Genomic DNA, 17,750 nt, shown 5'->3' with positions numbered 1-17,750 from the left:
GCATGGACAGCTCCGGTTAACTCCTACCTTGCCAACAATCTCCTACTACTGCCTTAGATTCTGCATTCCTACCAGTACCTTTCTACCTAAGCACTGCACTAGCATCTAAATAGTATTCCCCAAGGCTCCCTTGCCCTTTCTACAGACTTGTAGATTTTCTGGTTTTACCTAGAAAGGTGCAAAGAAAATACTAGTATGATTGTTGGGCAATACTAAGTCAAAAAGAGCCCCATAATTTTACCGAATGGGAGCAGCAGCCTGTGGAAGAAAGTTAGAAATGTAATATACTGCAGATGCCTAACTAATTGGTACCCCCATTATCTTTGCCTTTACACGGCAGAAGTGCACAGTGTACAAGGTGAAAAAGGTGACAAATCATCAGTTTGTAAGTAAGCATTTCTATAAAGATAAAAACTGAATTGTTTTCTCATGCCAGAAAAATATACCCTGTTAAAAGTTTGTCCACTCATTTATACATTTTACGATACTGTGATTGGTGATAAAGGGAACACAAAGATGTGGAAAAAGAAAATATTACATGTGATCATAAATATATTTAAAAGACAGTATAACTGAAAGAGGTTTATAACTGAGCTTGAATATGGATGCCCAGGAATGAGACTTATAGTTCACACATATCACAGGCAAGAAGACAGAGACAGCTTGACATATTGGAACTCATTCACCAACATCGGTCAAATGTGCACCTAAACATTTCTATGCTTGTGTATGGTATATTTTATTCATATTATTTTAGTAATGTTACTTTTTATAGGAATAAGGAAAACATTTGTATCTGTTGACAAACTCCATGTCATTACTTACCAGCGATAGCCCCTCCCCCTTGCTACCATCAAGAGGGCTTAAGTCCAACCCACTCACCTAATTGTGTTTATTCTGTTTCTTCTCATTGGAAACTATTTTTTCATTTTATAAACATGGTAAAGCATTAGGCCTACCTCTTCTGTGTTTCAGCTGCTGAATCAGTTAGGGCACTCATGCAATTTTGGGTATTGTATATCAGCCCATGTTTCAAATGCTGAATAATATCAATGATAAATCTGAAATATTAGGGTCTCCAAATATAGAGCCGGCTCCAAAAGGTTTTTCATGTTTCAAATGCTGCCCTGTATTGTTGTCAAAGCATTTAGTAACAAGTGCTTGTTCCTCCATCCATGTACCCTTGCAGCCTGCCTAAAAGGCATCAGGTGGCAGTTGTGTATGCGATCCCTACATCCCCTTCATTTTTACAGATGAGCTAGGGAAGTGCCAGTTAGCTTAGCGTCAGTCAGTAGTCATAATTATTTAGGGGTCTGAGCCTTACTGCTTCCTAATGCTTTTTTGTTTCTTTGTTCCTAATGCATGGCATATGAGTTTCTTTCAGTGGAGGAAAGGTACAGGACTAGCTGTCTCTCTTTACTGTCTTTAAGGTTGAAGTATTAAAAAAATTAAATTAAAAAAAAGGATTTCTTCCATAAGCTTTTCAGCTAAAAATGGGCCCCTTCCAGGAGGCACTAACACCAATTGTTTAGTTTGCCTTGCCTATAGTTGCTTTTGGTTAACTGACTTTGCAAATACAAGTTGAATGTTAGCAGAAAATTACTCTAGCTGTGCAGCTCCCAGCTTTAGGAAGTGGTTAGATGTGAACTCTCTAACATTGCTGAATGTTGTTTATGGGCCTCGGTACTGCGGTAACAGGAAATCAACTGGTTTGCACGCTGCTAGGCTCTGGTGTATCATCTAATCATATTCTAAGATATTCATTATATATTTCTTTTTTCAAGGTAAAAAGGAAGATTTTGGCAAACTTACCATGGTCTTCCTTTCCTAGATGTACTCCATGTCAGTACAGCTCATTCATGTCAGTGAATATTAGAATTGGGGGGGAAATAATGGACTGCTGTTTTGTTATGAAAAGTAGCCTACAGTACTTCAGTTTTGCTTGTTCTATATATTTTACAATAAAAATAATGTATGTAAGTTGTAAACTGTATGTACTAGAGAGTATTTTGTAAATTGCTTTCTGTATGTGGGTGGCATATTATGGTTAATATTATGGAGAGCCAGATCACCACTTCCTTTTGAAAAAAAAGGTAACTATACAATTCTGATATAAGTAGCTCTGATATGTGATAGAGATGCACATATTGTCAGTGTCTACTAGGGGTTACCAGGTACATGTATGGGATCTATTAACTGTAATGCTTGGGACCTTTTCTCGATAAGGATTTTATTTTGATATTTGGATCTCCATACCTTAAGTCTATCAAAATGTGTTTAAAATTACAGTTTTGCCACCAATATGGATTTGTGTGGCTTAGTTACCATCAATTACAAGGTACAGGTATGGGATTTGTTATCCAGAAACCCATTATCTAGAAAGCTTAAAATTATGGAAAGGCTGACTCCAATCGGCTCCATTATAATCAAATAATCCACATTTCTAAAAATCATTTCCTTTTTCTCTGTAATAATAAAACAGCTTGTACTTGATCCCAACTAAGACATAATTAATACTTACTGGAAGCAAAACCATCCTATTTGGGTTTATTTAATGTTTACATGATTTTCTAGTAGACGTAAGGTATGAAGATCCAAATTACAGAAAGATCCATTATCCAGAATACCCCAGGTCCCATACCTGTACTGTTTCATTATTACAGAGGAAATCATTTTAAATAAATAGAATTATTTACTTTCATATGGGCTTCATGACAGAGGTGCTGCTGCCATGAGGCGAGTTGAGAAATTAATCTCAGGCGGCAACTGCCCACAAGTTACCAGGGGTACAAAAAGACACTTCTGGTAACTTAAAGAGCTGAGAACTCTGTAAGTGCAGCGAGCTCAATTGAGTTGAGATACACAATTCAGATCTTTCTGGAACACTGGATTCCAGATATAGGAAATCCCATACCTGTATTTTATATTTTAATTTTTTCTGCATATCCTGGAAAAGTGACCTTTTGCCTAATAAATGTGTAAATGATAGATAACCAACTACCAGCTGTTATCAGTTCACCATGTTTATTTCACACACACAGAGACTAGCTTCACAGTCTCCTCCCACTATTTCCAAGGCTGCAACATTCTAACAACCTTCAAAAGTAATTAACTTTATAAAACGTAAAACAGTTTATGCAAATACACACCAGCCAGTTTGCAAACTGCAGCAGTTTCAGAGCTTGTGACAAGGCTGGGTTACAGATGACTGATTTGCTTTCTCTCTGTAATAATAATGCATTTTACTTAAGGGCGTGTTATTGATGGTAACTAAGCTATTTTAAAACTATTTTCATGGCAAACCAGTATAATTAAATGTTTAATATTTAAATGTTATGATTTTTTTTAGCATCCTTAAAGGGATCCGGTCATCGGAAAACATGTTTTTTTTAAAAACGCATCAGTTAATAGTGCTACTCCAGCAGAATTCTGCACTGAAATCCATTTCTCAAAAGAGCAAACAGATTTTTTTATATTCAATTTTGAAATCTGACATGGGGCTAGACATTTTGTCAATTTCCCAGCTGCCCCTGGTCATGTGACTTGTGCCTGCACTTTAGGAGAGAAATACTTTCTGGCAGGCTGCTGTTTTTCCTTCTCAAGGTAATTGAATGTGTCTCAGTGGGACATGGGTTTTTACTATTGAGTGTTGTTCTTAGATCTACCAGACAGCTGTTATCTTGTGTTAGGGAGCTGCTATCTGGTTACCTTCCCATTGTTCTTTTGTTTGGCTGCTGGGGGGGGGGGGGAATGGGAGGGGGATGATATCACTCCAACTTACAGTACAGCAGTAAAGAGAGACTGAAGTTTATCAGAGCACAAGTCACATGACTTGGGGCAGCTGGGAAATTGACAATGTGTCTAGCCCCATGTCAGATTTCAAAACTGAATATAAAAAGTCTGTTTGCTCTTTTGAGAAATGGATTTCAGCGCAAAATTCTGCTGGAGCAGCACTATTAACTGATTCATTTTGAAAAAAAATTTTTTCCCATGACAGTATCCCTTTAAGACAAGGTGCTCCACATTATGGAACACCCTTTAGCTGAAAAACTTCAGGCCCTAGGCATTTAGAACATAGTCTAAATTTGAATAGCCCCAGCCAGAAGAAACATTTTTGTAATTTATTTTTATTATTTTAAATGGATTGTTTTGAAGCTACAGACCATCTAAGCTGTGAATCGCTGCTACTAAAAATCTCTCTCCTCTGCTCTCTGCTGCCTCTCTGGCTGGGTTCGCTAACACAGGAAGTCCATTCTGCCCATAAAGGAAGCTGACACTAATCTTCTTACTGTACATGCCTTCCCCCTCCTGCTTCATTTGCATTTCACTTATCCTATTTTGCCAGCCCATCCCATCAAAGATATGCAAATGAAACAGGAGAAGGAAGCAGAGCCAGTTCAGTGTGATATCTTTTTGTTTGGCTGCCTGCCAAGTCAGGGGCTGTGAAATCCCCTACAGAGAGCTGAGAGCACAGAAGAGAGAACATTAGCAGGACTGATCTGTGGCTTGTCAGATCTATAGCTTCAAAACAGAACATTTCAAATAATAAAGATGATATGCAAAAATGTTTTTTTCTCACAGGGGCTATTCAACAGTAGGATATGTTCTAAAGTCAAAATCCCCTTTAAATTAATAGATGCCATACATGAATGTGTTTTAAATGGTATGGAGAAACCTTGTGGGGTTATCAAAGATATTTAATTATAAAAACACATTTCACATAGAGAAAGAAACATTAACAGTCCTATATACATTCGAATCTGATAACTGTGCAGTACTTCAGCCCTGTAATCAGGTTCCCAAGTCCCAAGACACTGAAGTGCAGAAGTGCCCAGATAATATCAATGTGGGTTTATTTGCATTATCAGGGCTCCATAATAGTGCAATAGATTTTATAACATTTAAATATGAGAAAATGCATATTTATGTATTAATTTCTGCTTTTACTCCAGAGTTCAACATATTGTTAGGGAATTGATTTCAATTACAGTTTGCATTAGTGTCATATAATTTCTATTGTAAGAAGACATTTACCTGCATTTTGGATGTTGCCCACAAAAATATGGAATAATATAAAATAGTCTGGGATTTGAACACTCTGCATAGTTTTCAAGAATGCACTCGCTTATATCCTGTAGAAGAAATGCATATTAATTTAAACATTTATGCATAATGTCTGAGTTTAATAAAATATTAATTTATTTATTTGCACTGTTAATTTAGTGGCAGAACACATATTGGGGGTTTGTTAATAATGCTACTTTACACATACAATAAATACATTAATGTGCAATTGTTTGATCTCTATTCTAGGATGTAAATAGTGATGGGCGAATTCCCGCAATTCACCGCCGCGAAAATTCAAGATGCCGGCGTGGTTTCGCAAATTTTTCGGTGAAATGCCCCAAATTCGCCCATGACTAGATGTAATCCATGGGTCAAGGAGCAATGTTCAATAACCAGTTCTTTTGATTTAGCCAGGCGATTATTTCTGATCTTTTTTTAGGACACAATATCAACTGGTATAGAACCAATAGATTTAAGGAAACTGAATTACATTTTGTATTCAAAACTGATTTATGGTCTCAACCAGGGAATTATAGATTGGTTAATTTCTATAGTGGCAAATTATTTGAAGGTTTGTTAAGAGATCACATTTAAGATTATGTCTAGGGAATATATGCATGCCTTGTATCAGCCCCAACTACTATGTAACTATGTAACAGTAATAAAACAATCTAGTTTATCTTTAAAATAACCACCTTAGGGAGAGAATTTCACTACTATTTGCTCTAACTTCAAAACCTCTTTCACATCTAGAGATAAAGGTATTTTATCTTATACCTTTAGTTCTCTTAAAAACGTCTACTGGTGTATAAGACACAAACAGTTAAGAAAATGATCTGCTCATGTATTACGCAATCATTTCCCCCTTATGATCCCACTCTGTTTGGATACCATTCTCTCTCTATAATTGGTACCCTTTTAATATAGCATGGTGTTTTGCCGAGTGACATTTCTTTGTACCTGGAACTACATTACCTACATTCACAGAACAGATAGGTTAGTCCTCCACTCCACCAAAGTGTTAGATGGATAGTCTACATGAAATGACTGTTTTGCCATGCACACAACTCTTCATGCACATGTGCCTTACCCTTCACCCAAGCTACAGTTAGCTTTTTCAGACCTTCCTAAGCCATGTTTCACAGAGATAAAAAAAAGTATCAACTAAATGTATCCATTTAGAATAGTTTACAGGGTCGGCGACCCCCTCCCAGAGCTGCTTTAGAAGGTGAAACATGACTCTTTACACTTCAATATTAGAAAAACAGTGAAACATAGAAAATAGAAAGTCACTTGAAAAAGTAATTATTTCTGGTGATCTATCTGAAAACAGCTAGTTGTTTGAAGGTGAACCACCCCTTTAAGGTCTTCAAACGTTTCATTTGCCCTGGTCGTTTACGTCCATATTTTATATGGTGTTTTGTCCAGAGTTGAGGATCAGGAATCACTTTTAAATGGGGAAGTTTTGGGTTTAACCACAAAGGAGTGAACTGTGAGCAATAGTTTTTATTTCTATGGAAATATTTCTGGGCGAGTTTCCAGTCAACCACTGTGGCTTCATAAGTTGTGTAACATCCTTTTTTATCCCTAATCCTCTATAAAGCAAGTTTTTAAGTGCTTCGGAGGATCCCAACAAATACATTTTTAGTATAGTAGCTGCATTTGAGCCAGTCTGGGTTGCCCACCACCCTGCTGTTACTAATTTGGCTGCCAGGTAGTATGTGCACATATTGGAGGCTGCTAGGCCACCTGCCTCTATTGGTGATTGGAGAGTGACCATGGAGACTCTAGGAGTGGTATTTGCCCAGTAGAGTGTTGTGAGTAGTGAGTCAATTTTTTAAACAGGGAATTTGGGATAGAAATCGAGGATTGGAGAAAAACATATGTGAATCTTGGAAGTAGTAGGTTTATTTTCCCCAAGACTGTTAGTGGCATTTGTGACCATGGTTTTATTTTGGCTTCCAAAACAGGATTGGAATCAGGTTTAGTTCTATGAACTTGTTTAGGTATTTGTTTATTATTATGCCCAAATATTAAATGTGTCTACCCATTTCATGTTAGTCTGTATATGCAAATGGTCAGGGGTGAACTGATCTATTGGAAAAATTACGGATTTAGCCCAATTAATTTTGAGTCCGGAGTATATAGTATGGACATTGATCATTTCAAGGGCCTTCCTGAGAAATGTGTATGGGTTTTCAAGGAATAGTAAGGTATCATCTGCATACATTGCAATTTTTTCCATATGGAGACCCACTTTCAATTCTTCAATATCCACGTTTTCTTTTACAAGCATAGCTAAAGGCTCCATCACCAGAGCAAATAACAAAGGTGAAAGGGGGCATCCCTGCCATGTTCCCCTGGCGACATCAAAGGACCTAGATATATTTTGGTTAGTTTTAACCTTAGCTCGGGGCTTACAATAGAGAGCCTGTACCCACTTTAAAAAGTTCTTTCCAATGCCCATTTTATGTAATAGAGCCCATAAATATTCCGACTCCACTGAATCAAATGCTTTTTCATTATCAAGCGCTACAACCACCCTAGTACCTGGGTTGGTGTGGTTAGCTGTAATGTTTGTATAGAGGTGTCTTAATTTGATGTCAGTGGAGCAGCCAGTAATAAAACCTGTCAGATGAAATGAATTTATGTATAACTTGATTAAGATGTTTAGATCAAAAGATTTGGGCCTATACGATAAGCAGTGTAGTGGGTCCTTCCATCATTTAAGAAGGAGAGTAATCAAGGTTTCACCCATAAAAATTCGATCACGATCGGAAGGAATACCATCCAATCCTGGCGTTTTGCCTGGTGGAAGGGCTGATATGGCTTCCAGCATTTCTTATCTGTAATGTGTTGATTTAAAAATTCCCTTTCCTGGATTTTTAACTGGGGCAATGGTATTTGGACACCTAAGTGGTCCTTTGATTTACCCAGGCAGCTATTGTCCTTTTTCCTGGGTATATTGTAATTTGATCTAGTTCAAGGATTGCCTAGTAGGTGGCAGTATAATTTTGCATAATAGGGAAAGCACATTGGCCCTTAAGTACCAGGAGTGGACTAGACTAGATAATGTTCTAGTACTCCAAAAGGTAGAACCTGAGTATGTCCTTTACAGTGGAATGCAGAAAAAAGTTTTCGACGAGAGATAGTAGTAAACAAAGTTATACTGTACATATAGTACATACACACATAGAAAAGTAACCAGACATACATTTTATAGTGTTGGCAGTTAAGCAGCTAACGGGAGGTATAGCGAAACCATATTTTTAAGACTGTGCTTCTACAGAGTGAGTCTCATTGCTTTTTGTTGTCACTGCATTGTGGGGGCTATTTTACATGCTTGCAAACAGTCATTAAAAGCAGTGACTTGTCTCTACTCAGAATTCAGATAAATTATGTTTTAGGGTGGTGGCACAAGGTCTGATTCGGGGAGATTAGTCGCCCAGCAGATTGAATTTTCCTTGTGAGAAAACTTTGGGCGACTTCGGAAAGCCAAAGCGATCCGAGTGCAATCCTGCTGGCAATTTACATTCTAGCCAGCGGGAAAGAGAGGAGATTTGTCGCTGGGCGACTAACCTCCCAAGAATCACCACATCTGTCACCAGCCTTAAGCTTTCAGTAACAGTTACCAATATATTTTAATACAACATAAGCAAATTTCAGTATGTAGGTAGTCATACTCAGGCAATAAAAACTGCCGTCTCTGTCCTTTCAGATTGAGGACTACACTGACTTGTTGATGCAGCCTGCATTTACCATGGTTATAATCCATTAGCCTGATAACAGCCAGCACTAGGTGGGCATATTTTGTAAACATCTGACCTTTTAGTGACCTTGCCAAATGAGCAGATTTATCAATGGTCGAATTTCGAAGTGCAAAAAACTTTGAAATTCAACCATTGAATAGGCTAGTTCAACATTCAAAGTTGAATTTGTAGGATTTTTAAGATCGTACTTCGAATCGAACAATTCGAACAATTTAATCGTACAATTTCACTTTGACTTCTAAAAACGTACCAAATGTTGGATATATGTTCTAGGTCTAGGAGGTTCCCGTAGGCTAACATAGCAATTCGGCAGGTTTAAGGTGATGAAGTGTCGAAGTTTTTTAAAGAGACAGTACTTCAATTATCGAATGGTCGAATAGTCAAAGCATTTTCACGTTGAATCGAAGTCGAATTTGGCCTATTCGATGTCAAAGTACCCATAAATTACTTCGAATTTTGAAGTTTTTCAATTCGAATATTCACTTCGAATTCACTTCGACCCTTAGTAAATGTGCCCCTAGGTGTATAGCCAGCTTTAGCTTAGTTTAATTGCCCCTGCAACAATCAGTGGATTTCTGCCACTAGATAATATTACACTTACTAAGTATCTTTCTTCTTCTTTCATACCAGGAGTTCGTATCATATGATTCTGTTCCCCTCTCCAGTCACCAAATCGGCGGAAAAAGTAATTTGATAAAAATCTGTTGACAGGATCTCTTATTATATTGATATATACTGGTTGTTCTGCTCCAAACCTACAAGAAAGCAAATTGATGCAGCAAATAATTTAATTACAAGAAATCAACAAAAATGGCATATGTTATATTAGTATTTATGAGTTAATTACATTATAATATTAAAGTGAGACTTTTGCAAAATAAAGAACAAAAACCACGTAAACCCTCCCTGCTCCCTCACCGAATAGTCTAATACTTGAAAAAGTGTCCCTGAAGTGTTGACCTAAACATGCAGAGAATCGCAGCGGAGTTCATGGGCATACCTCCCAACTGTCCCTTTTTCGGAGGGACAGTCCCTCTTTTGACAGCTCAACCCGCAGTCCCTCATTTGTACTGGAAAGTCCCTCTTTTCTCTGCACTGAACAGCCAGAAAAAGAAACAAAGTTTCTCACTTAATTGGCTTTTAGCAGAGAGCCCAGAACAGCTAACAGGTGCAAATAAGATACTTTGTAACAATTTTGAGACACAAAAACACAGTTTAGATAAGGAGAAATATTTTCAAACTTTCATAACCTGCCAAATTTTGTAAAACAAACATGGTAATTAGGGGGTGTGGCCACAGAAAGGGCTGTGGTCAAAAAATTGCTGCGCTACGTGCGGGAAAAAAATTTTTGTCCCTCTTTTTACTTCCAAAATGTTGGGAGGTATGCATGGGTGCCATCTTTGGTATCTTCAATCCTCTTTTTTCCCTTCAGTAATTTACGGAGCTTTCTGGTGCATGCGCAGTTGTCACTAATATCAAACTTGCTTCAATTGTGCATGCGTCAAAAAGCTCGGTGTGGGTCCCTTAGTGAAGAAATGGAAGATAACAAAGATGGCACCCATGAGCTCCACTGTACTACTCTGTATAGATAGGTCAGCGTTAAATTTAGGGACACCATTTCAAGTAATAAACTATGCATCAAGGAACGTGTCATATGTGTGTGTGTATATATAGCTATATATTTCAGGGTGCGGTGCACCCAAAAACGGTAGGCAAACATCATTATGGTGTATAGATGTGCACTGGGACTTTGTAATAAAGTGAAAGAATCAAAATGTATTTGTCAACGTTACAGGTGTGTCTTGAGAAAGGTCTCACAAAGAGGCCAAAACATTGACAAACAAATGTAGTTTTTTTTTATATATATATATTTTGTGTAGGATCAGACGAACAGACATCATTATAGTGTATAGATGTGCACTGGGACTTTGTAATAAAGTGAAAAAATCAAAATGTATTTGTCAACGTTACAATCTCTTTGTGAGACCTTTCTCAAGACACACAAAAGGTGTGTCTTGAGAAAGGTCTCACAAAGAGGCCAAAACATTGACAAACAAATGTAGGTTTTTTCACTTTATTACAAAGTCCCAGTGTGCATCTATATACTATAATGATTATATATATATATATATATATATATATATATATATATTTTGTGCAGGATCAGACGAACAGACAGTTCTTTAACAGGGCAAAGTCCATTTATTGTTCACATATAAAGATTCTGTGAGCAAAGCAGCATAAAACAAAATAAAACAAAACAAAATCCTTGCCACACTTGGGCTCTAACTAATACACAGGGTAGTTTCCCTCTCTACTACCGGTCCCCTACTGGGATTCCCGGTCAAACACAAACAGTACAACTCCCCAGAGTCACAGTACCTTTACTTTTCCCTTTGGGGAAAAAATAAACAGCCGCTTCCAATGGCTACACTCAGCTCCCAGCTCTCCTCAGTGTGTGTCTCAATCTTCCTCTCTGAGCCCCAACCCTCTCTAGCAGCTAGCAGATCTGGCCTGCTAATTATTCCCTAGGTGAGACTTTCTAGGGGAATTAACCCACTCAGAACTGCTGTACATATGGGAGTAAGACATGAACCTAGGGGAAATATATCTCCATTCACACTGTGCTCCAGTTACCAGTTCACAAAATATATATATATATATATATATATATATATATATATATATATATATATATATATATATATATATATATATATATATATATATTCATGATAATATATATATATACACACACACACACACACACATATACATATATACAGTATATACATGTATGGGATCCCATATCCGGATACCCGCTATCCAGAAAGTTCAAATTATGGAAATGCTATCTCCCATAGACTCCATTATAATTAAATCAAAATCTTTAAAAATGATTTACTTTTTCTTTGTAATATTAAAACAGTACCATGTACTTGATCCAAACTAAAAAATAATTAATCCTTACTGGAAGCAAAACCAGCCTTTTTTAATCTATGTTTTAGAGTATGAAGATCGAAATTATGGAAAGATCCATTATCCAGAAAACCCCAGGTCCCTAGGTTTATCTACTACTCACATATGTACAGTGGTAATAATTTAATTCTACTAGGAAGTCTCGCCTGGGGAATAATTAGAAGGCTAGATCTGCTAGCTGCTTAGAGAGTATGAAGTACAGTTTTGGGCTCCAGTTCTTAAAGAGATTCTGTCATGATTTTTATGATTTAATTTTTAATTATAAATTACACTGTTTACATTATTAATAATTCACTCTATCATTTAAAATGTTATTCTTGAACAAACAAATGAATTTTTTATAATATTGGTGTGGAGACAGCCACCTCAGTGCATTGTGTCTGATTCTGAGCTTTGAGAAGGAGCCAGTACTTCAAGATGAAACTGCTTTGAGATAGCTATTGTTTCTCCCTTCCCATTGTATTTTACCATGACCTAGGTAAAAAAGCAGGAAAAAGCAGGTTTCTTACTGTGTGGGAGCTATTCTCATGTCTACCAGTAAGAGCTAGCAATAAAAATCCTTCAGCAGAGGTGTTAGGTAGCTGCTGATAGGCTGCTGATAGGCTGCTGGGGAGGGAAGAAAGGAGGTAATAATACTTGCAGTGTAGCAGCAGAGTGACTGAAGTTTATCAGCGCACAAGTCACATGACCCGAGGGCATCTGGAAAACTGACAATATGTCTAGCATCATGCCAAAGTTCAAAATTAAATATAAAAAAAGTTAGCTTTTTTTTAAAAAAAGGCTTTCAGCGCAGAATTCTACTGAAGCAGCACAATTTGTGAAAACAACATGTTTCCCTGCGACAGGTTATAAATGAGCTGAAGAGAGTGCAGAGACAGGCAACTAAACTGGTTTAGGGAATTGAAGATTTAAATAATGAGGGTAGACTGTCAAGATTGGGGTTGTTTTTTCTGGAAAAAAAGCTTCTCTGAAAAAATATTTGTAAGGACACATGATTACTCTTTACAGTACATTAGAGGGCATTACAGACAGATAGCAGGGGACCTTTTTACTCATAAAGAGGATCTACAATAAATATAGACATTGGTGTTTATATAGTTTGTGAGTGTATGGAAGAGTTGGTGCATGTATATCTCTATGTGTGTGTGTGTGTACACTAGGTTTGATTTGAAGGGGTTGAACTTGATGGACTTTGGTCTTTTTTCAACCTGATTTAACTATTAACAATGTAACACAAATTTTATTCAGCATGTTGTGCTGTGTTAGTAAAACATTAATGCTTTAACAGTGTATCCAGTGGCAATAAAATGTCAGATACAATTATTTATCACTAAAGGCTGCAACATTGTTGCTTTGTCTGCAGGGGAGTGATCACACAGTGATGTAGAGTCATTATTAGAGGTTCCTGCTGGCATTACAGTCAGGCAACAGTGTATTGGTTTACCATTTTTCAGAATGGTTGCTTGACGGACACATTTAGTCAAGAAAACTTCCCTTGCAAATGCAGTTTCATGTAGAAGGGGATAGGGGTCTGAAAACATTTTTGTGGGGGTCCTGGCCCCACTAAATTACATTATTTGAACTCTCTCTAGCCTTACAGAGAAAGTTAGAAAGCTGTAACGAATCAGAAGAAGAAGAAGGTAATTAATTAAAACACTACAGAAAATAAATAATGAAGACCAGTTAAAAAGTTGTTTAGAATTAGTCATTCTATAACATACTAAAAGTTAACGTAAAGGTGAAACACCCCTTTAAGACCAACAGACCTTAGTTTTGAAAGCAGTCATTTATGGGTCACTGTATCAAATGCTTTGGCAAACTCCAAATAGATCACATCTACTGCAACCCCACTGTTCAAATTCTTATTAACATATTCATAAAATGAAAATATGTCTGACATGACCTATGCTTCATAAAGCGATGCTGATTACTGCTCAGAATGCCAGATTTTCAGAACATAATTATGAATGTGATCCCTTAACAAGCCTTCAAATAACTTGCTCACCACATACAGTATGTAAAACCTACAGGCCTATAATTGCCAGGCTGAGACCATAATCCCTTTTTAAATAATGAAAGCTTTCATCCAATCCATAGATACCATACCGGATAAAAGTAGGAGAAAAACAGAAATAATGGCCTGACTAATATTGAACTAAGCTCTCCAAGTACCAGAGGGTGTAAGCAATTTGGCCCAGGTGCCTTGTGTCACAATAACTGTGATTAACTGTGCCTCTACTGGGTGGGTCTTGAAACTCTGACTCCTCATTCTTCATTTTCTATGTGTGCCTTCCTGGTTTCTGTTTTAAAACAATTGTTATAATGTTCATATTCACTAAATGTAGCATCTGTCCCCTCTCATTTTTTGAACTTGAATGCTTTCTTCTTCTTTCCAATTAACTTCTTTAATTCTGACTTAAAGGGGTTGTTCGCCTTCAAACACTTTTTTCAGTTCAGTTGGTTTCAGATATTGAATATATATTGAAGTGTAAAGTTTAATTTTTCATCTTCTAAAGCAGCTCTGGGAGGGATTTCAGCAATGCTTTAACTGTTTTGAATTGATACATTTAGTTGATACATTTGTTATCTTTAGCCCTGCTGAGCAGAATCTATGGGGCAAATTCACTAAGATGCGAAGTTCGCCGCACTTCGCCAGGCGTAGTTTCGCCAGCGCTTCGCAAATTCACTAAAATCCGAAGTTGCGCACAGGGGTAGCGTAAGGTTGCGGAGTTGCACTAGCCTTGTTTCCTTGTTTCCTTGTTTCGCTATATAAAGCGAAGTTGCGCTAGCGAAGGCTAATTTGCATACGGCGCGAAATTCAAATTTCAATAGAAGAACACGTATCTGCACTACAAATGCCTAGAAAACCTTCAAATCTGCAAATAAAATTTTTATTTTGCCCTACACATGTGCCCACTGTCTAGGTAAGTTGCCATGAGTCAGGAAATGTAGGGGGGAGGAAGGGGAGCCCCAAAAAATTTTCGATCTTTTTCAGCCTATCAGCCATCATGTAGAAAACACGCCAGCGTTTTTTGGGACTTAGAAAAAATTTTGACTTTTTTTTAAACAATCCCTATCTACTCTATTGCGCTTCGCCAGGTCTGAGGTGGCGAAGGAAGTCTAGCGTAAAGGGTAGCGTTCACTACACTGCGCAAGTTAGTGAATTTGCGTAGTTTCGTCGCTAGCGAAGATTCGCCTGGCGTAAGGTTGCGAAGTAACACTAGCGAAACTACGCCAGCGTTCGTTAGTGAATTTGCGCAGTAGCGAAAATGCCAAACGCTAGCGAATTAACGCTAGCGAATTAACGCTAGCGTTCGGCGCTTCGCACCTTAGTGAATTTGCCCCTATGAGTTTCGTTAAAGGCAGCTATTAGAATTTATACAATAGTTGCTAACATTGCTAAGAAATATATTAACTAATTGTATTAACTAAATGTAACATATTGTAACAGTTCAGAATACTCCTGAATCACTGAGATGCCAGACTGAACACTAAAATGACACGAACATTAAACTTTAAACTTAAATTGTTTATGGTAAACAGTCTGAAAAACAACTCAACTGAAAAAAGTTTGGAAGGTGAACAACCCGGTGAATCCACATATGGTGGTTCTGAATGCTCTTACATTTTCTTGTTAAAGGAGAAGGAACTGTTAAAACTAAGTAAGCGTTATCCAAAAGGTCCACCTAAATATACCAGTAAACCCTCAAAGTAATGCTGCTCTGAGTCCTCTGTCAAAGGATACACTGCATTTCTTTCCAACTATTGTGTACACATGGGCTTCTGTATCAGACTTCCAGCCTTCAGCTTAAACCTCCTTGCCCCAGACAAGAGCATGCTCAGTTTGCTCCTCCCCCCCCCCTCTGAGCCCAGAGCTATAAGTGAGCAGGGACAGACTCAGGCAGGACGTGATGTCACACCAAGTTAATACTGCAGTTGCTATCCTAAACAAACAGAGAGTTTATAGAGCTTTTCACTCAGTAATGGTAAAACATTTTAAAGAATAAATATAGCATTTTAACTTTCACTTTTGTGAAATGCCTCCGTAGCTTTCTTTCTCCTTTAAGGAAATTAAATTAAAACAGTAATGATTTAATATAATTTTAAATGACAACCATTTTTGTTCTGTGTTTTTTTAAACATAATGTTCCAGTCTATGCTCTTAAGATATGCCCCGAAACATGCTTTTCTGTAATTCAGAGTCGTTGTGCTTGTGTAAATTTGCTTTTTGCAACTAGATCCAGTATAGCATGATATTTGATTGGCTCCTCAACAACCTGTGACATAAAATTGTCATGCAGTTTTTAAACTTGTTTCCATTAATTGGGTTGCTGTACTATTTTTCCAGTCAATATCTGGGTAATTAAAACCTCCCATTATAAATACTTGCCCCAAACTATCAACATTTTCTATTTGTCACAGGAGCTGAGCCTCTTCCTTTTCTCCAACTTGAAGGGGTCTATAGCATACTACAACAATTAATTTGCTATACTCTTCTCTTCTTGATCTGCAAAAAGTCTCACCGATGCATCAACCAGTTTCGATCCTCACTTACCCCTTTTGCATTTGAGTGGGTCGAGAGTAGGGTGCATCACTGAAGTAGAGAGAGCAGTTGTTCTCTATGCAGTACAAGAGCAGAGTATATAGTGGATAATGTACACACTACTATGATTTATAAAGATCTTATAAGCCACTGAGGAGTAACCGAGGTGACTTTTAATATCTTTAGAAATTTCAGCAGAGGATACAAATTTCATTATAATCTACATTTAAATGTATGTGTATATAGGTTAGTCAAGAGCTTTCTCTCTTTTTCTCAGATTTTTCAGTGCTTTTTTTTTACAAAATAATAATTGCTTATGGTAGGCTTTTGGGGCAAGTTACAGGCAGTGTGCAAGAGGAGAAAGTTCTAGAAGAGATCACCATAAGACATAAACGGCACATTAATAATAATGTAGTGTAGGCTGTTTATAAGGATATCACTTATAGTTTGGTTTCAGTAAAAAATGACCAAAATATATATTATATACAATGGTGTAACTATAGAGGACGCAGACCCCATGTTTGCAGGAGGGGGGGCAGGGAATAAGGGGGCCCAGGCTGCAGGGTTTGCTTCATCTAAATTAATGTGTAACAGGTGTGAGACTCCAGCCTGGGCAGGGGCAGGCGGTTGGGGGGCACTCTAGTTACACCACTGATTTAATCTGTATATATATATATATATATATATATATATATATATATATATATATATATATATATATATATATATATATATATATATATGTAATATGGCATGAATATAGGTACTTTTTAGTGCCAAGAGAATATTGGTTTAATGGGTAGTACTGATAGATTCCCAACTTTTAATTCATCTGTTGTAACAGAAATTGAGATAACAGAAAACTTACCTTGAAAAATTAAGGAAATGGACATGCCGAGTAAATAAATATGGCTGATCTGCAGTACTGATGTTTTTTATCAACTCCATCTAAACAAAAAATATATAGTATACTATGAAGTTAATACGTAAAAAAAAATGTTTACATTGTTGTCTCATGTTATTTTGTTCATTGATTTTGTTGATTGAGAGGTTTCACCGGCTCTAGATGGCAAAATGCTATATGAGTCAACTGAATGCTTTTACAAATGAAAAACAACATTCTTTGGCTTTTTTACATTAGGAAGCTATGTTTGGTTGATTATGCACACTAATAAACCATTTCATAGTAATATTACAGTTAATTGCCTTTTACCATAACATGCTGTGCCCTAAACTGGGTCTCAGATGGTGACTTAAAGGAATTGTTCAGTGTAAAAATAAAAACTGGGTAAATAGATAGGCTGTGCAAAATAAAAAATGTTTCTAATATAGTTAGTTAGCCAAATATGTAATGTATAAAGGCTGGAGTGATTTGACGTATAACAAGTCAG

The 17,750-nt window shown here is 37.0% G+C and overlaps 1 protein-coding gene across 1 annotated transcript in view; it reads right to left on the bottom strand.

The window, feature by feature from the left end:
- ust.S (uronyl-2-sulfotransferase S homeolog) overlaps nucleotides 1–17,750 on the bottom strand; it is a 131,671-nt gene that overhangs the window by 32,912 nt on the left and 81,009 nt on the right. The window contains exons 4-6 of the mRNA XM_018265309.2: nucleotides 17,228–17,307; nucleotides 9,439–9,592; nucleotides 5,035–5,132 (exon numbers count right to left, since the gene is read on the bottom strand). Coding sequence (XP_018120798.1) covers nucleotides 5,035–5,132; nucleotides 9,439–9,592; nucleotides 17,228–17,307 — 332 coding nt within the window. The remainder of the gene's footprint in view (nucleotides 1–5,034; nucleotides 5,133–9,438; nucleotides 9,593–17,227; nucleotides 17,308–17,750) is intronic.

The sequence above is a fragment of the Xenopus laevis genome, chromosome 5S (assembly GCF_017654675.1).
Source record: "Xenopus laevis strain J_2021 chromosome 5S, Xenopus_laevis_v10.1, whole genome shotgun sequence".
In the NCBI taxonomy this organism is placed as follows: domain Eukaryota; kingdom Metazoa; phylum Chordata; class Amphibia; order Anura; family Pipidae; genus Xenopus; species Xenopus laevis.
This window is presented reverse-complemented; position numbering and strand designations above follow the sequence as displayed.